General features: G+C 34.0%; 1 protein-coding gene across 1 annotated transcript in view; it reads left to right on the forward strand.

Annotated features, from left to right (window-relative positions):
• Positions 1-16,246, forward strand: part of GLRB (glycine receptor beta) — a 53,347-nt gene extending 37,101 nt beyond the window's left edge. The window contains exons 5-10 of the mRNA XM_045830687.1: positions 293-522; positions 634-716; positions 2,225-2,365; positions 6,198-6,350; positions 8,424-8,716; positions 13,978-16,246. Of these exons, the coding sequence (XP_045686643.1) occupies positions 293-522; positions 634-716; positions 2,225-2,365; positions 6,198-6,350; positions 8,424-8,716; positions 13,978-14,274 (1,197 nt within the window). The 3' untranslated portion in view covers positions 14,275-16,246. The remainder of the gene's footprint in view (positions 1-292; positions 523-633; positions 717-2,224; positions 2,366-6,197; positions 6,351-8,423; positions 8,717-13,977) is intronic.
• Positions 16,247-18,659: the final 2,413 nt, after the last annotated feature.

An 18,659-nucleotide genomic window follows, 5' to 3' on the forward strand; every position in this document is an offset into this window, starting at 1 on the left:
ATAACTGGCATTTATATAAAGGTCAAGCAATTACTGGTAAAGTTATATTCTGACATTTGAGCTAGCAAGTGCTATGGAAATGTCTATAGAGAGTAGTTAAATAGACACAAGGCTCTTTTTGTACTTCTGATAAAGCTCTTTATACTTAACGACCAAGCTGTTTTGATCCTGGTTAATGTTAGAAGAGAAAAAATATTTCTGCTGCTAACCATTGAAGCCTTTTATATTCTGGCACTGAATACATTCTTAAAATTAGCAATAAACACATTTCTGCACATATATTTTTTTCTAGGACTATAGAGTTAACATCTTCCTGCGACAAAAATGGAATGATCCCAGGCTGAAGCTCCCTAGTGATTTTCGGGGCTCGGATGCACTGACAGTGGATCCCACAATGTACAAATGTCTGTGGAAACCTGATTTATTTTTTGCAAATGAAAAAAGTGCCAATTTTCATGATGTAACCCAGGAAAATATCCTCCTTTTTATTTTTCGGGATGGAGATGTCCTTGTCAGCATGAGGTACTCTTTTATCTTTAGTATTTGCACGAACACTTATATTTTCCTTTTAAAATCAGTATATCACAGAGAAATATATTAAATGACTTATACGACCTCTGTTTCTACTTTCAGGTTATCTATTACTCTTTCGTGCCCATTGGACTTGACCTTGTTTCCCATGGATACACAACGTTGCAAAATGCAACTTGAGAGCTGTATGTAAATGAGACCCTAAACATTTTGTAGGAACAAAATGTTTAAAACGTCTAGGCAATGCATTCTACAATACTGATACCTTAGATAACAAATTTTGATTACAAAAACTCATTAGAATAATTTATTTAGGGAAATAGTAGTTAATCTTTTACTATATTAATTTGTATAAAACAAATCCTTGTGGTCCTAGTTTTTGATTTCAATTAAATTGATACAGGTGTACACTTGTAATTTCTTCCCATTGCCATCTTCATTTGAAATAGTAAGGTAAAGGAGAAAATGCTCTTCTAATAATTTTCTGATGTTAAAACCATATTTTTAGATCAGAAAATTTGAAAAAATTAAAAAATATTCTCAGTCTACCTAGTCTTGCCAAGCATTTATTTTCTTTGGACATATAAAATTTATTCTTATAAAATTATATTTTTTGTTTCTATGATTGTTTTTATTTTATAATATATGCACTAAATGTATTGATTAAAATGATTATCTCTAAAACATTAATTTGATATGATTATTACTTTTTGCAAATAAAACTCAAAATAAATAAAACTCAAAAACTTAGCACTAATATAAGGAATCTTTAACATGAATATACCATAACCCATTTCTGCAAAGAGTAAATAACAGCAGCCTTGTAAAATCTCTTGCATATGCTTGCTGGATGATGTATTTTAGAGTTACTTAGTGATTATTTGCTGTTTTTTTTAATTACAGAATCAGGGTCTTACATTTGAGCAGCATTTACTGCTTTCTGTCTATAAAATGACATTTTGCAGGTGTCAGTGTGTCTATGTCCATGTTAGTATATGTGTTGTACATATGTATGCCTGTGTATTTTTATAAAAAGTCCAACTATACACTTATATTCATTTCTATCGCCAGAAGAACTAAAGTATCTCTTTAAAAATATATGCATTTTAGTATTGAACAGTAGGTTACTATATGCTGTAAAACCCCTTTGATCTTTGACTTGTAGCCACATTAGGTACGCCCAAACGTGTGCTTCAGTGGCCCGTGATGGCATCCACTGGAGGGGCTGTTCTATTGCTTTCCTGTGGCAATGCAACTCTTCTAGGGAAGTGTGTAGTGACTTCTTTAAAAAAGGTTTTGGTGCTTGTATTTCTTTACAAAATTTCCAGGTTGTATATTGCACAATTGTAAATGTAGACATTTAGAAAGCTAGTATCACTTATTTATTACTTTTTTTATTGATGACATTTCAGAATTTTGACACAATGTACTACTGTATATGACACACTAGGATTTTAACTATTTGCAATATGCTGATTATTTTAACTTGTTCTTTCTTTAAGCCAACTATCTTTAATTTTTGTGCTGACATTTTTATCAGTGGCTATAGATTTCACCTCTTTACAGTTTAACAACAATTTCATATGTCTCCATTTTCATATCATTTTGTTGTTCAATATTTGAATTGTTAAAATATTAAGAAAGTATAATAATTATATTTTAAACTAATATTTTTATTTGTTTTTGTTTATAGTTGGTTACACAACTGATGATTTACGATTTATCTGGCAGTCAGGGGATCCTGTTCAGTTAGAAAAAATTGCCTTGCCTCAATTTGATATTAAAAAAGAGGATATTGAATATGGTAACTGTACAAAATACTATAAAGGCACTGGTAAGTAATGGTCTTTAAATTAAACACCACTAAGTCCTATTTCAAAGATTTAGTATTGTGAAAGGAGAAACTGGGCTCTTATAAATTGGCCATGCAAGTACTCAGTGAAGGAATCATAGATATGCAGATTTTTAAATACGAAAGGGACCTTCTTGATGTGGACATAAAATAACCCGGGTGCAGGGTGGCTGAATGAGTTACCAGGCACATCAGGGTCAGCCGCAGCACTAGGCACAGCATTCCACTTCCTCTCACGTCCTCACTCAAAGGAAGCATGAGGACTACGTTTTAGCGATGCTTACGACTCACCTAGTAGTAATAATAATAAAAAACTGAAAGCTAGGAAAAGTCATTTGAGATTGTTGTATAGACACATATTTAATAGAGAGCTTTTTGTGGTCTTGTTCTAGGTGAGGCATTGTTCTAACTGCTTTGCAAGAATTCTGTAACTTAATCCTCACAGCAGTCCTCTGAGTTCATTACTTTCATTATCTCTATTTCACACATTCGGATAATGAAGCAGACACACTTGCCCACAGTCTACTCTTTCTAAATGATGTCTTGGGATAGGGAGTCTGGCATCACTCCACAACCTGTGGAGTCAGTCCTACTGTACTTTGAAAATAGTTACCTACATCCAGATTACATTGTTAGCATTTCAAACTAAACAGTCTCTATACTGTTTTGAAAAAAAAAATTAGTATGTCCTATCGAAGTTTTAAAATCATCTGGAGATGCATTTAAATTGATACTTTCATTTCTAATTTTAAGTAATAAGCATAAAATTGTGTAGCAGCATTGAAAATTATGGGGGTATTAATTTTCTCACCTCTGAGCCCTCCATTTAAAAGTCTCCCTTGGGGGACTCCACAGGGGATGAGCAATAAAATAGATCTGTGCCCTTTTTAAATCCACACTCTGATGTGGTGAACAAGTAAACAAATAAATATAGTTTGTTTTAGTTCTGAGAAAGAAAGGAGAAGGCATGCTATGATAGAGAGGATTTGAGGGATTAATGAAGATTTATGTTAAGTAAAGGGTTTTGTAGAATTGTTTGAGTTACAGAAAAATAGCAAATAGTAACAAAAAACCTTATGGATAACCTAACAGTAATTGGCACTGTGTTTCAATAAATATGCTCTATTAACATTTACTTGAGTTACAGGAATATAAGTAAAATATAAAGTAGTACTTGGATAGTATTTAGAAATGTATTTAGAAAAATAGAACTTTCAAAATATATGGAATGCTTAATCAAGTTAGAGAATAACATATATATAATAATGGCCAATATTTTCTTTACTGTGTACAGAAATATCATAAATAATAAATTGGCTTTAACTTCTTTAAAAGTTGGGGTTTTTTTGTAATTGTAGAAATTGCAAAGGCAGAGAAATACATGGGAAAACAAGTATACAGAAATACTTAAATTGGAAGCCTGAGTAGATAATAATGAAATGAAATCCCACAGGAAATAGAAAGTAAATTAAATTTGCCAATGAACATTTTTATCAATTAGTTCCCCACCTGCCTCTCATAAATGTAAGAGTACCAGGAAAAGATCAAAAGAGATCAAGAAATGTTTCTCATAAAAGTTTATGGAGCAAATCACAATAATATCCAAGCATGTATTTATTGCCAAGTGCATCCAAATCTTGGGAAGTTCCCCCAGAGGTGGCTTCATAAAGGGACACAGTGGAAACCTGCTTCAGAATACAGGACTCATGTTATTTAGGCTGTCATTTAAACATGATGGGATCGAATGCAAATATTCGTCTTCAAGTGAACAACTCTGCAGTAAATTGTTACCACATTTGCGACCACTTAGGCTACCCCTACGTACATAAGTACATTGTGTCATTCTCTATTTTCCACACGACTGGTAAATATAAATTTAACTTGAGCAAGTGATGCTATTATAAAGCCAGGTACTTCAGAACCACATGTAGAAAGTACCGTGAGCTTCTTAACCACAGCATATTGAATTTATGAAAGATCGTATTTTGGATATTTTGCATATGATTGTTAGTTAGAAACATATGCTCTTGCTTGTTCAGGCAGGAAGTTAGGATGAGTGGCTGGGAACAGAAAAGGGAGGGAAATTTTTTATTATATTGACTTTTGTATCTTTTTAAAACCTGTGTAAACTTTAAATGAATTGCCTATTTTTAAAGAAAATTTAAAAAGAAAAAACACTGCATTTATAGTTGTTTGATATAATATGGAAACATTTGGCATAATTAGAATTTGCTTCTGTCAAATCAACTATTTAGTATTCTTACATATTAGCTTTAATATGTTTCTAATTTCACAGAGGTAGCAATAATATAATTCACATTGGAAAATTCTTAATCTAAATTATTTGATAAGATGATGTGAATGGCAATCTTTATTTGCATGTATTAAAACCCTAATGTATGTGAGTATGCTTAGGTACTATTAATGAATAAATGTAAAGATCATTCTAGTGTCAGAAGTATATACAGCCTTCCCAACCAAGAATAACAGATACATATTACTTTTAAAATATAAACTAGTTAAATGTAATATTGTCCTTTCCCTAGAATTATTTTTTTCATTGTTATCTGTCTCAACATTTATAAGTAATAATGTACAGTTTAAGCTGAACACAATGGAAGATATTTAACTTCTTGGTATTTTATATAACCCTACATATGTTGAAGGGTAAATGACATTTTTATTTAAATTAAGTACTTTAGGCATTAAAGATTGTATTTAAATTGCTGACTGAAAGGCTTAAAACATTAAAAAAAAAAAACACCTGAATATATTCCAGTGCTAGGCAAAGTTTGTGTCACTTATTTTCTGTCTCAAGTCAGCAAAGGCTATTATGAGGCTTCTCATAATTTGTGATTAGGTTTGGGGACTAGCTGAGGACAGGGCAGCTCTAGAATTATGTTGTAAAGCAATTTCTGCATTTGTCTCGGCTAGCGAAATTGACATTTGAGGGCCTGGAGCAGAGGAAGGGAGAATTGAGAAGAACCTCAGGTGCTTGCACTTTGTAATATTGTATCTATATAAAATGAAAACACATTTATTTTTAAAAAATATTTTATTTCTTCATTTTTCTGAGAGAGGGGAAGGGAAGGAGAAAGAGGAGAGAAATATCAATGTGTGGTTGCCTCTTACATGGCCCCCACTGGGGACCTGGCCTGCAACCCAGGCATGTGCCCTGACTGGGAATCGAACCAGCAACCCTTTGGTTCACAGCCCACAATCAATCCACTGAGCTATACCATCCAGGACATGAAAACACATTTCTTATTCTTGCTAACGTTTACTTCCAATACTTTGTTACTTTTTAAGGCTTAAACATGCATGTAACTCATTGGAGACTGCCATCCTTCCTAGATAAGAAGTGGTATAGGTGACTGAAAAATTAATATGGTCATGCACAGCCCAGGAGTGTTTCTTTTGGACATGCCCCATTTTGATTCACTGCTCCCTGCAGAGTTCCTTTTTGGACCATTGACTTGGAGAGTAGCCGTGGGTAATGACAATTCCAAGCAAGTCCATTGAAGATTCTCTGAACAAAAGCATAAAAGCCAAGACAGGCACTAGTGGAGCCACATGTGGTATCTATTTCTCAATGTCATAATGAAGTTGTGTAAGGTCAGGTGAACCCGATTCCATAATGTCATCCTCTTAGATCACATCAATGTCATATATTTATAGGGGAAAAAACCAACTTTTTTTTGGTTGAGTTTACTTTGTGAAATTGCCTCAAATAAAAGTGACTTATAGGTCCCTTATTGATTTTGATGTTGTATGTGGGTGAGAACCTCATACTTTCCATGTTTGTTTTGGAAAGGGTACTACACATGTGTGGAAGTCATCTTCACCCTCAGGAGACAGGTCGGGTTTTACATGATGGGCGTCTATGCGCCGACCCTGCTGATCGTGGTTCTGTCCTGGCTTTCCTTCTGGATCAACCCGGACGCCAGTGCTGCCCGAGTGCCGCTGGGTAAAGTGCCCCACACTTGTCTCTTTATATGACCAAGTATACAATCAAGTATTTTGAAATAATGAGTTTGGGAATTATCAGCAACCTTTTTCTTCCACTTATTTTTTACTTCCTTCAAAACATGGCACTAAACTAGATTTTCTCATTATTTGTGTCCTCTGTAATTAAACTAAGTTTTTTCTTTTTGTGTCCTTGGGGTATTTTCTGTGATATTCACAGATAACTAAACTCTAAAATCGCTAATAGTGACAAGCTTAGAAACAATCATTGTAATGCAAATCATCCAAGTAATATTTTATATTCTCATACTCTTATAATCAGAGGATATAAAATATAATTCCTTTAAAAATGACTAAGCATCATTTCCCTAAACATCAGGTACAGTGTGCTGTATCATCAGCAGTGGCTGGAGAGGGTAAGGGCTGGTTACCCACACTTTCCAATTTGTTGTTTGTAATGCTCTGTGACATAGAAACACCTTAGTCAGACTTGAAAATCGTGTCGCTATAGGAATCCTTCTTCTAGGTTAAGTGAATAAACTTCAAAATAAGGACACTGTAACAAGTTTTGATTGTTTGGAGTGTTTTTAAAATTTTTCATTACCGTGTGTGTGTGTGTGTGTGTGTGTGTGTGTGTGTGTGTGTGTTCTGAACATCACCTGGAACTCACATGGGTAAAATGTGACATATCTGACATCTCAGTGACTGACTGGTTGTCTCATTTCATTTTTTTCTCCATCAGAAAGGCCTCCTGCCAACCTCCCTCCTGACTTATTGGAAAAATTAAATAACATACAGATTTTAGGAAGAAGGGAACTGGGAAAGAAGCAAAGAAAATCACAACTTTGTCTGAATATGGTAGCTTACATCTAATAAATACCACAAAGACCAAATCTATATTTTAATAACCAAAAAATGTGGGAAATTTTATTCTAAGCTTTATGTGTCTGTATTGAAGACATTGACAGCTGATAAATTAATTCTTTTAGAGCAGGGTGTCAAACCCATTTTCACCAGTGGCCACATCAGCCTTGTGGTTGCCTTCAAAGGGCCAAATATAGAGCTCCTTGCCCCTAGTTAAGGAGTAGTCACATTTATACACTCCTAAAATTACATTCGGCCCTTTGAAGGCAACCAAAAGGCTGATGTGGCCACTGGTGAAAATGGGTTTGACACCCCTGTTTTAGAGAATGAGAATTAACTATGAAGTATAATGTTCTGGAAATAAAACACCCAAAACTAGACTTAAATTTTTAGACTTGTTGAGAACATTATGCATTTCTCAAAATAGTCAATATTTTCTTGCTTTTTAGGAATATCTTACTCTCATGCAGTAAGGGGTGGGAAAAGTAGGATTTCTTGCTACTGTGACATTCTTCCAAGTTAGTATAGCTATTGTAATAGTCATAACCTGTATGCCTTTTTCCATATGAACAACTGTAAGCCGACTTTTGCCCACACCTGTGTAAGTTGAAATGACAGGCTTCCAGAGGTACTTTGGAGCTAGCTTTCCTTGTGCTGTTAATAATGCATGTAGCAGAATTTTACTATTTCCTTGAAAACTGGAATCATTTGTTTTCCTTGAAATAACCAGGGATATTCTCTACTTTGTCTTTTCTATTATATTTTTAAATTGTGACCCTTATCAGAAAATTGCTTTATATGTTCTTGTTCTGATTTAGTTGTTCATGGAATAAAATTCAACTCTATAGCTGCCTAAAATAATGCTGAAAAATAAAATAAGCTGTGTGGCTTCCTCAGAGATATGATAGAATAATTTTAGATAGCTTTAATATTTAAACCAGCTCCAAAATGTGCTTTATACCTGTTTAAATTTATACTTCTTTATTTAAAATGCTGCAAACTTACAAACATCCCCAGTAACTTTTAATAATGCTTCCATAAAAGGTATGTACATATTATGTCTTCTACTCTTTGTGCTTTAAAGGGACCTGATGAATTGTCCATGGGTCTTTGGAGGGTACTGGAGAGGGATTACTCAAGGAGTAATGATTGCAGGATATTTTTTCACAGGGCTCATTAGCAACTCTAATCCCCACTGCTGTTTCTGTAGGCATCTTCTCAGTACTCAGCTTGGCCTCTGAGTGCACAACGCTTGCTGCTGAACTACCCAAGGTATCCTACGTGAAGGCTCTTGATGTCTGGCTCATTGCTTGCCTGCTCTTTGGGTTTGCTTCCCTTGTGGAGTATGCAGTCGTCCAGGTGATGCTAAATAACCCAAAACGAGTTGAAGCAGAAAAAGCCAGAATTGCTAAAGCTGAGCAAGCAGATGGAAAAGGTGGAAATGTGGCTAAAAAGAACACCGTGAATGGTACAGGGACTCCGGTTCACATTAGCACTTTGCAGGTAAGAATGAAATTCTCCAACGAAATTATTTCCCCTGGCATGGCTCTCTGTAGTGTCAGGAGAGATACCTTCTGTGGGTGTAAAGGCTTGACAGAATTTGTATTCACTCATTTTTCTCTCATAGATGAAAAGGAACTAAGCACAGCATACTTTTTGGAAAACAAATAGAAAACACTTAGATCACATACTAATTAAGGAAAAAATCAACACCAAATTTCTTCAGGACTTTTCACTGAGCTTAACGATACCCTTCTGCTGTGATGGACACCATCCAATGTGGAGGTCTTGCCAGAACTACAGACCTCCTTACTGTGTCTCATTTGATAAGCCTTAGGGAAAGGCTGGAGCACTCTTAGGGAAGCACTGACCTTGTGCCAACAGTGAAGGCTTAGAGGGGCAGGCTCTTGATTAATTCCCTACAAACTCTCTGTCAGGTTAGAGAGTTTCACACAGAACGTGACAGGCAGGTTACTTACTCCTTGGACGCCTGGCCCATAGGGAAGCTATGCCCATAGTTATGGATCCACCCTGCCCAACATTGAGTGCTTGGAGAAGAATTGGACAGGTTTAACCCCTCATGTTGTCTTGTTCTTGGTCATAATTCTCAGGATAGTGGGTGATGTTTATAAATTCAGGTATTGATAAATACCGGAGCAACAGGCTGCTGCACGGATTAGGGATAGCTGTCCACTCTCCCCGAAGTGCCTCTGTTGATGACCTCTGGTTAAGAGGACTAATAAATGAGGCAATCATTTCTATTGAGCTTTGCATGGTAAATTCCCCAAGAGACTAGTAGGTCCATAGCATCCTACAGCCTGGGAAAATCTTGCTTGCTCTGTGTGTGTCCTGGCCCCATACCTTGTTAGTCTGTTGACCACTACCACTCCTCTTACTTAATTGAACAAGTTTTTGGCATATGTATCTTCAGGTACAAAAGCACAGTTCCTATATGGTGCTGCCTATGGATTTTCTTTTTTCTTTTTGTTAAGACATTAAACTCATATTCAGAACCTATAGCCAAGACTTCTGCAAATTCTTAGTTGTAAACTTGCAGGAGGGTTCTTCAGACCTTATAACTCTTTAATACTGTGATCTACTTTATGAGGAATAAGTATAAAATTTTCATTAATGCAGAACTCTCGTCCTTTAAAGAAGTCTTGTATATGACATATGGAGCCCCTCCATTTACATCTCATAATCTTTTACCACTTCCTCATGTTTCCAACCAATTAATCCTCCCTCCCTCTAACCTGAACCCTGGGGATGAGATCAGGAGACTGAAAGCAAAGGTGTTCTGTAGATTTCCAGTAGTGCCACACTCAGCTCCATTCTCTGGTGTGTGACGGGACCTCAATAACTGTAGCAGTTCTCTAGCAACACACACCACCAATGTGTGGATGAGCTTGGAATTTTAATATATTCTGTGAAGTGGGGTATGGAGGGAAGGAGACACAAGAGAACCAGATTTTCAGAGTACTGGAAAACATATGAAGATTATTCATGAACATAAATATAAAGAAGAAATAGGATCCAGAATATTAGACTGAATTGAATTATTTAAATTCACCTTTCAAGCACTGCAATAATTACCCAGTGAACAGAAATTCAACCTAATTAAGAGCTTCTATATTTTAAATCTCTATGTTTTCAGTTGCTAATAGAAATACATTGGATTCTGTCTGGATTCTGAAATTGCAATGACATTTTACTATAAAAATCATACAGTGATGCTTAGGGATTTTAAACATTGACCAAAAATTTTAATATCCAGAAATAAATGTAGATTACTCTTATTTCTTACAGGTCAAAATGCAGTTACCAAAATTAAGACTGTGTAACTATGTAATAGTTGTACCCTCAGACAGGCTTCAAAATGAGAATATATGTCCAAAAATAACTTAGCTTTAATGTCACATCAAACTTACAGTAAATATGTAAGCATGGTAACTTTGTAAGATGGTTACACACTGACACATGAAAGAAAGTATAAAAAAGAAATATAAAAATGTTGCCTTTTTAATTTAGTGGTTTTCCTGTGAAAAAATTGATTATAATTTTGGTTTCAAAATATATTTGTTTCAGTATATTTCGCTTCCAGGATATAAGCTTTTGCTGAGTAATTTCAATCAGATAATATGTCCTTTATTTTTAGATAGATACAGTATTAATTAATGTAAGCATAATAAAATTGGGGTTGTAGAAAAAAATACAATGCTGATTTTAAAATAATGTTGCTCTTGCTAAGGAAAGGAATGATTAAAAAATTTAAGAAAGATCAATGATAATTTACCCTAGCTTTTAGTAAGAAGTTTTCATAATTTTGACTACATATAAAAATATACTATTATACATTTATAATTGTCTGGGTTTCCCCTCCCTAAATTTTGTTCTTCCTCAGCCATTCCAATACTTTGGTTACTAATTTGTTTACTCACATATTTCTTTTTCATTCAATAAGTAAGGTTGAGGACCCACTGCTGTCATATCGTCATCTTCTCAACACCTAGTTTGTGGCATGTGCCATTTACAACAGTTATTTTGAGTAAAAGACAAAATAATATCTGTGCCTATGGATTTGAATAAATTAAATCATAAAAGCTCCTGTTCACACATGAATGAGTCAGGTCTTTCTTTATGGGAATAATATGGTTTTAAAATTAAGGGTTGATTTAAAGTTAGTATAATATAGAGAGTTTATTAACTTCTGAGCATATTTTTACCTTCTGTAGAAATACCACTATCACATTGAAATCATGCCTAAGTCTTCTGTTCAAGAAATATCATATAAGGTTATTGCTCTTAAATGTATATAGATGCATACTGAAAAGGACTAGAAGGAAAATCTTAGAGGTTAAAATTTGTAGCACTAGGTGGTTTTCTATCTGCATTTCAACATTACTTTTCAACATTTTTGACAATTTCATTATCATACTACTTCATTTTTGCTACGAGCAATTTTGAGAAGTGACAAGTTTATATGAAAGAGACATATATTCATATGAAGAAAAAGTGAGAAATCATAAATTAAAGATTAATATAACCAAGATCACTTTTAAAAATGTTAAGTAGAATTACTGTTTTATTTATAAGCAGTGTATTGAATCCCTCTTCATGTGATATTATAATTCTTTAAAATAGTACTTAGATCATAAACTCTTTTGTGCTTTCATGTACAAAGATGATACAATACTTATGTGTAGAAAGTAACTAAGAAAGAAAGTTGTCTGTATCAAATCTCTGATGAATGGGGCAAGGTGAGCCCAGCCAATTAGTTAATGAATCATGAGCTGTTTAAGGGACCTGAAGACTTCCCAGTAGAAACTTAATCTTATACTTTATTTAGTTGTGTCATGTCATTAAAAATCACTTCCGTAGCAGTTAGAAATTCTCTCCACCAACACATACACACATACACACACACATGCAATCCTACTGTACTACAGAAATCTTCAACTACCTCTCGGGAAAAGGTTTTAATAAAATAAATGGTCATAAATTTAGTATAACCAAATTGAAGTTCTTGGAGTGCTTTTACAATATTTTTTTCATTGACAAAATTATTCTTCTTTTACTGACATATTTACTATATTTAAATAATCTCTCTAGATAAACATTCTATACCAACATTTGAATAAATTATATGGTAGATAAAATTCTAACATCATTAAAATTGCTAGCAGAATCTAAGAATCTGTTTAAGTAAATAAAACAGGTTAGAAAATTTCAAGTATTTGTGTGTGATGAGTTATAATACCATGTAAATTTGACTTCTTGTTTGGTTATTTACAACTAAAACCACACCTAAAGCTACATATAAAATATGATTTATAGTGGACACATTTCTGTGGTAAATGCATTTGACCTTTTATATGTAAAATAGGAAGTCATGCTTCTTAAGTCCAAAGCTAGAGTTCTTTGTTTTGATGAGTGGATTCTAAAGCAGAGTTAGTGCATCTAATGCTTTTGGAGTGGAGAATACTAAAGAGACAAAGACTGAGATACCCACACAGTGTCCCAGACTTTGAAGGTTCTTTGATAGATTGAGGATGAAACAAAGATTTGGTATGTAGAGTCTGTTCTCAACCTCTCTTCCAATCAGGGTGATGACATACTCTATACAGAAATTCATTGACACATGTTGAGAATTACACATTCCTCAAACAGACCCCTGAAAAGCTGGAGCTTTACGTGGGGTCTTCTGTCTGGAACACTTACAGGAAAGGCTTATGAGCGAGAATGTGTGAGTCTGGGTGTGTGCATGATGAGGGAACTTGGATGACACACTGCTTGCTGAAAGTGGCCTTTTAAAATTTCAAATTGGAGCCCTGGCTGGCATAGCTCAGTGGATTGAGCGCAGGCTGTGAACCAAAGTGTTGCAGGTTCGATTCCAAGTCAGGGTACATGCCTGGGTTGCAGGCCATGACCCCCAGCAACCGCACATTGATGTTTCTCCTTCTCTCTTTCTCCCTCTCTTCCCTTTCTAAAAATAAATAAATAAAATCTTAAAAAAAATAAAATTTCAAATTGGGGAATTTAAATGGAAGGTCTGGAAATTATCTATGTATCATCTATCTATCCATTTATCTATGAATGATATCTCAAAGTCATGTGTATGCATTTAGGAGTGAATTCCAATTTAATAACTCAGATTATTAACAGACTAATCTCTATAGCATACACAATTTCTTTTGATTATCCGAGTGGTTGGCTATTCAACTTTGGCCGACGTTAGGAATGCCTTTCACTAGCAAATCTTTAGTTCACGATAATTATGACCACCTTTTAGTCCTTATTTGTAAGTGTGGTTTAGAGACAACAGTCTATCTCATTGGTTTGATAAGTGTCTTGGTCATTTGAAAACCACCCTATTTGGAAATAGGGTCCATAGGGAAGTCAAAGGTTAGAAGCACCAGAAGGTTTCTGTAAGCCATGTATCGTAGGACTCTGATCTGAGGTTTGGTTAAATAGTGGATGTATACTTATTGGTCTTTCAATTGAGGACTCACAAGCCTGGGAACACCTAAAATAAATATTTCTTTGTATTTTGATACCTTAATATAAAATAACCTATTTAATGTTCATTCCATGGCATAAGCCTTGTTATATATGCCGCATTTTAGACTTTAAGGTTCAGGCAGTCTGGTGGTTTCATCAGATGACTATTATATCTGATTTTTAAAACATCCTTTTGAAGAGATGTGTGTTTTTTTGGTATAAATAGAAAATTCTAGACACATTCTGTGTTTAATTTTTCCTTCCAGGTTGGTGAGACAAGGTGCAAAAAAGTTTGTACTTCTAAGTCTGACCTGAGATCTAATGACTTCAGCATTGTTGGAAGCTTACCCAGAGATTTTGAATTATCCAATTATGACTGCTATGGAAAACCCATTGAAGTCAACAATGGACTTGGCAAATCTCAGGCAAAGAGCAACAAGAAGCCTCCCCCTGCCAAACCCGTTATTCCAACAGCAGCAAAGAGAATTGATCTTTATGCAAGAGCATTGTTTCCATTCTGCTTCCTGTTCTTCAATGTTATATATTGGTCTATATATTTATGATAAATCATTTCCACTGGTATAAAATAAAATCCCATTTCATTGTGACCAACCTCATTCATAAATGCCAGCCTGTGAAAATGTTTGCATTTTCATAGCAATATATTGCATTTTGGATGCCATTTGATTGTAAAACAAAACAAAACAAAACATGTGGTACTTTCATGTTGAATGGCAGCATGGTCTTGTTCCATATGTGCTAAATAATGATGTATATATGTATAGCAAACATATTGCTTTAGGAACAAATGAAGGATAAGCATACTGCATAAAATAAACTTCAAACAATTCTCTTCAGTTAGCATAAACTGCAAGCACTTCAGATAATACCGATGATAGAGTCACGTGCACGCTGAGTCCTGTTATGATCACCATTCTAACATGGTATTTCAAATTCCCTTCCTCATACCCTTCAGAGAAAGCCATCTTATTCTTGTATAATTTTAGTAGGTATTATCACAGATTAAGCAAAATTATATTACATATCATTTAAACTTTGTAAGAAGAAGTATATCGGCTATAATTATGTGGGCTCTGTGGAAAAATAAAGTTCAAAAATTTACTAATTTGTAAAATCAACTCATTTTAAAGAGTGCCTGTGTTGTCAAAATGCCAGATGATAAAATGTAGCAATCATTTTTTTGAAACAAAAAGAAATCTGGATTTATGTAAAGGCATGCTGAATTCTGGCTTCTGATAAACTGAAAATAAAGGACAGATATATTGATTAAATATTTCTGATAAAAAAGAAATTATGTTTAATCCACATAAAACCTAAATATATTTTCATGGACTTTACTTTGTTGATACAGAGTATACCCAATCATTGTGCCTTACAAAGAGTGGTAAATATTTTAAATAGAAATATAGTAAAGGATATGTGATTTCACATCATTTTTAAGAAACCAGAAGGAAAATACCCTATTACTAGAAGTAACTTGTATTGCAGGAGGGGGGTTAAAGCCCATAATAATTTAAGTATTTTAACTTTTTTATTTTATTAAAATGCTTACATATTTTAAGTAAAATTAAAATGTTTCTGAATTTCTTCTTTCTGCATTTAAATATTCTTTGATTTGTCACAACATATTTGAAGATTAAGTAAATATCTTTGTTTATGTTCTATTTGTATTTTCTTTCTTGCTGAAAGTCTGGACTACTTAAATTTAGTTACTTTTATCTTGTTCCAACCTGAAAAAGGCACTTTACGGTCTCTAAGACTTCCATTTCCTAGTAATATTACAGCCAATGTACTTTTTTTATTATTCCATAGTGGAAATTAGAGCTATCAGTAATTCACATAACATACACATAAGACCAAATAAATATATTTACATTATTTGAAGAGTTTTATTGCAGCTGAAATTTGTATGGCCAGTTCAATAATAAAATGTATTTAAATATTGTTTATGCAAATTTCAATATGTAATTTAATGCTATTTTACTGAAGACTTTACTTTTTAAAGGATAGTATATAGTTGTTCTTAATATTTTTTTACAATCCTTTTCATTTTTTTGGTGTCAGTTGTTACTTCTCTTTCATTTCTGATTTTACTTGTTTGGGTCCTCTATTCTCTTCATGAGTTTGGTTAAAGACTTCTCAATATTGTTAATCTTTTCAAAAAACAAGCTCTTGGTTTCACTGCTATTTTGTGTTGTTTTTTTAGGCTCTATTTTGTTTACTTCTGCTCTGATCTTTATTACTTCCTTTCTTCTACTCATTTGAATTTATGTCTTTTGTTCTTTGTCCAGTCCCTTTGTGTGTAAAGTTAGATTGTTTATCTGAGCTTCTTGTTTCTTGAGGTGGGCCTGTTGTGCTGTGATTTTCTCTCTGAGAAATGTTTTTGTTCTGTCCCATTCATTTGGGGTTGTTGTGTCCTACTTTTCATTTTCTTCAAAGTATCTTTTGATTTCTTCCTTGATCTCATTGTTAACCCACTCATTATTTAGTAACATGTTATTTAGTCTCCATATCTTTGTGTGTTTTTCAGTTTTCATTCTTCTGATTGATTTCTAGTTTTATAGCATTGTGATCAGAGAAAATGCTTGATATGATACAATCTTTTTAAATTTATTGAGACATTCTGTGGCCTAACATGTGGTCTATCCTAGAAAACTTTCCATGTGCATGTGAAAAGAATGTATATCCTGCTGCTTTGAGGTGAAACACTCTGAATATATCAATTAAATCCATTTGATCCAGTGTGTCATTTAAGGCTGCTGTGTCCGTGTTGATTTTCTGCCTGTAACATCTATCCAGTGAAGTCAATGGGGTGTTAAAATCCCCTACTATGACTGTATTTCTTTCAGTGTCTCTTTTTATGTCCCTCAAGATTTGCTTTACATATTTAGGTGTTCCTATGTTGAGTACATAAATGTTTACTAAGGTTATAAACTCTTGTTGGATTGTTCCCTTTATCACTGTGTAGTGTCATTCTTAGTATTTGTTCTGTCAGATATACGTATTGATAACCCAGCTTTTTTTTCATTTTCTTTTTCATGAAATACCTTTTACCATCCCTTTACTTTTAGTTTGTGTGTGTCTTTCAATCTAAGGTGGGTTTCTACAATTGTAGACAGCATTTATATAGGTCTTGTTTTCTTATATATTCACTACACTATGTCTTTTGATTGAAGCATTTGGCCCAGGTGTGTTCAAGCTGCAGCCCGTGGGCTGTATGCAACCTAGGATGGCTGTGAATGCGGCCCAATGCAAAATTGTACATTTATTTAAAACATTGAGATGTTTTTTGTGATTACATGTAGCAATGTATTTAATGTGTGGCCAAGGCAGCTCTTCTATTGTGGCCCAGAGACACCAAAAGGTTGGACACCCCTGAAATCCATTTACATTTAAAGTAATTATTGATAGGTAAGTCATTATTGACATTTTATTCCTTTAACTGTGTTCTTTATTATTTCTTCTTCTTCTTAAAGAAGACCCTTTAACATTTCTTTTAATACTGGTTTGATGGTAACAAACTTCTTTAGCTTGTTTTTGTCTGGGGAACTCTATTTCACCTTCAGTTTGAAATGATAGCCTTGCAATAGCCAAGATTTGGAAGCAGCCCAAGTGCCCATTAGTAGATGAGTGGATAAAAAAACTGTGGTACATTTGTACAATGGAATACTACTTCGCCCTAAAAAAAGAAGGAAACCTTACCTTTTGCAACAACATGAATGGACCTGGAAAGTATTATGCTAAATGAAATAAGCCAGTCACTTACATGTGGAATCTAATATACAGAATAGAAACAGACTCACAGGTACAGAGTATGGATAGACAGCTGTCAGAGAGAAGAAGTTTGGGAGGCTGGTTGAAAAAGGTGAAAGGACTAAGCAAAGAAAATAACTCCTAGACACAGAAAAAAGTATGGTGGTGACCAGAGGGGAGAGGGGTTATGGAAAGGTAGAAGAGGGTAAAGGGGGAAAATTTTTGATGGAAGGAGACTTGACTTGGTGGGTGGGAGGGCGGTTAACTCTCAATACAATATACAGATGATGTCTTATCGAATTGTACAACTAAAAACCTAAACAATTTTATTAACCAATGTCAACTCATCAAATTCAATAATTATTTTTTAAAAAGTAATAAACACATTCTTACTGATTACTAATTTTTTAAAAAATGGGATGTAACCTAATCCTCTAGTTCTTCAGCACCTCATAGTTATAAAAACTTAGTTATTTGAATAGTTTTTAAAATGCTACAAGCAACCCTTTTGATGGACTTGAATATACTGTGAGAACTCAGGCAACAACATGTTAATGGAACTGTGGTAGAAAAGAAAAAGTCTTCAACAGGATGTAAACCATTTAAATTATTTTATTTATAAGAATTATATGTGCATATATCTTCTTTATACTTGCAAATCTTACTTATTTTAGGGAGTTTGACTTAGGTAGAGTTTCGAGTGGGAAATGTACCAAGTGGGAAACAGGCCTCATTATTGTAAGAATTTATTTGTTCAATGAATTATTTTCTTTAATATAATATTGTAGCCTTTTAGGACCAATTTTGATACCTAAGTAGATATAAGTAGCTATCCTAGGACTAAATGTGTATATATAACTACAAATGGCAAATTAGACACTGGTCATAACAAAGAAGTATGATCAGCATCCACCTACTATTGCTTTATAATCATCATCTCAAGCATTTAGTCACTTAGCCACAAGGTAGTTTCAATCTGTGTATTTGAAACACTATACCTTTCTAGGAGTTTTGCAGTATATCAACTTGGATATCAGTATGTCAAATTCAGTGTCTCTAAAATAAAAATTATCTTCTCATAAATCAGTAGGTTCTCTTATTTTCTAATTCTGTTAAGGCCATCAACATCACAGCCAGACATTAAAACTTCCTTCCTTTCTCATCTAAAAACAAC

The sequence above is a fragment of the Phyllostomus hastatus genome, unplaced genomic scaffold, assembly GCF_019186645.2.
Source record: "Phyllostomus hastatus isolate PE091 unplaced genomic scaffold, TTU_PhHast_1.1 phas_contig_159, whole genome shotgun sequence".
NCBI lineage: Eukaryota > Metazoa > Chordata > Mammalia > Chiroptera > Phyllostomidae > Phyllostomus > Phyllostomus hastatus.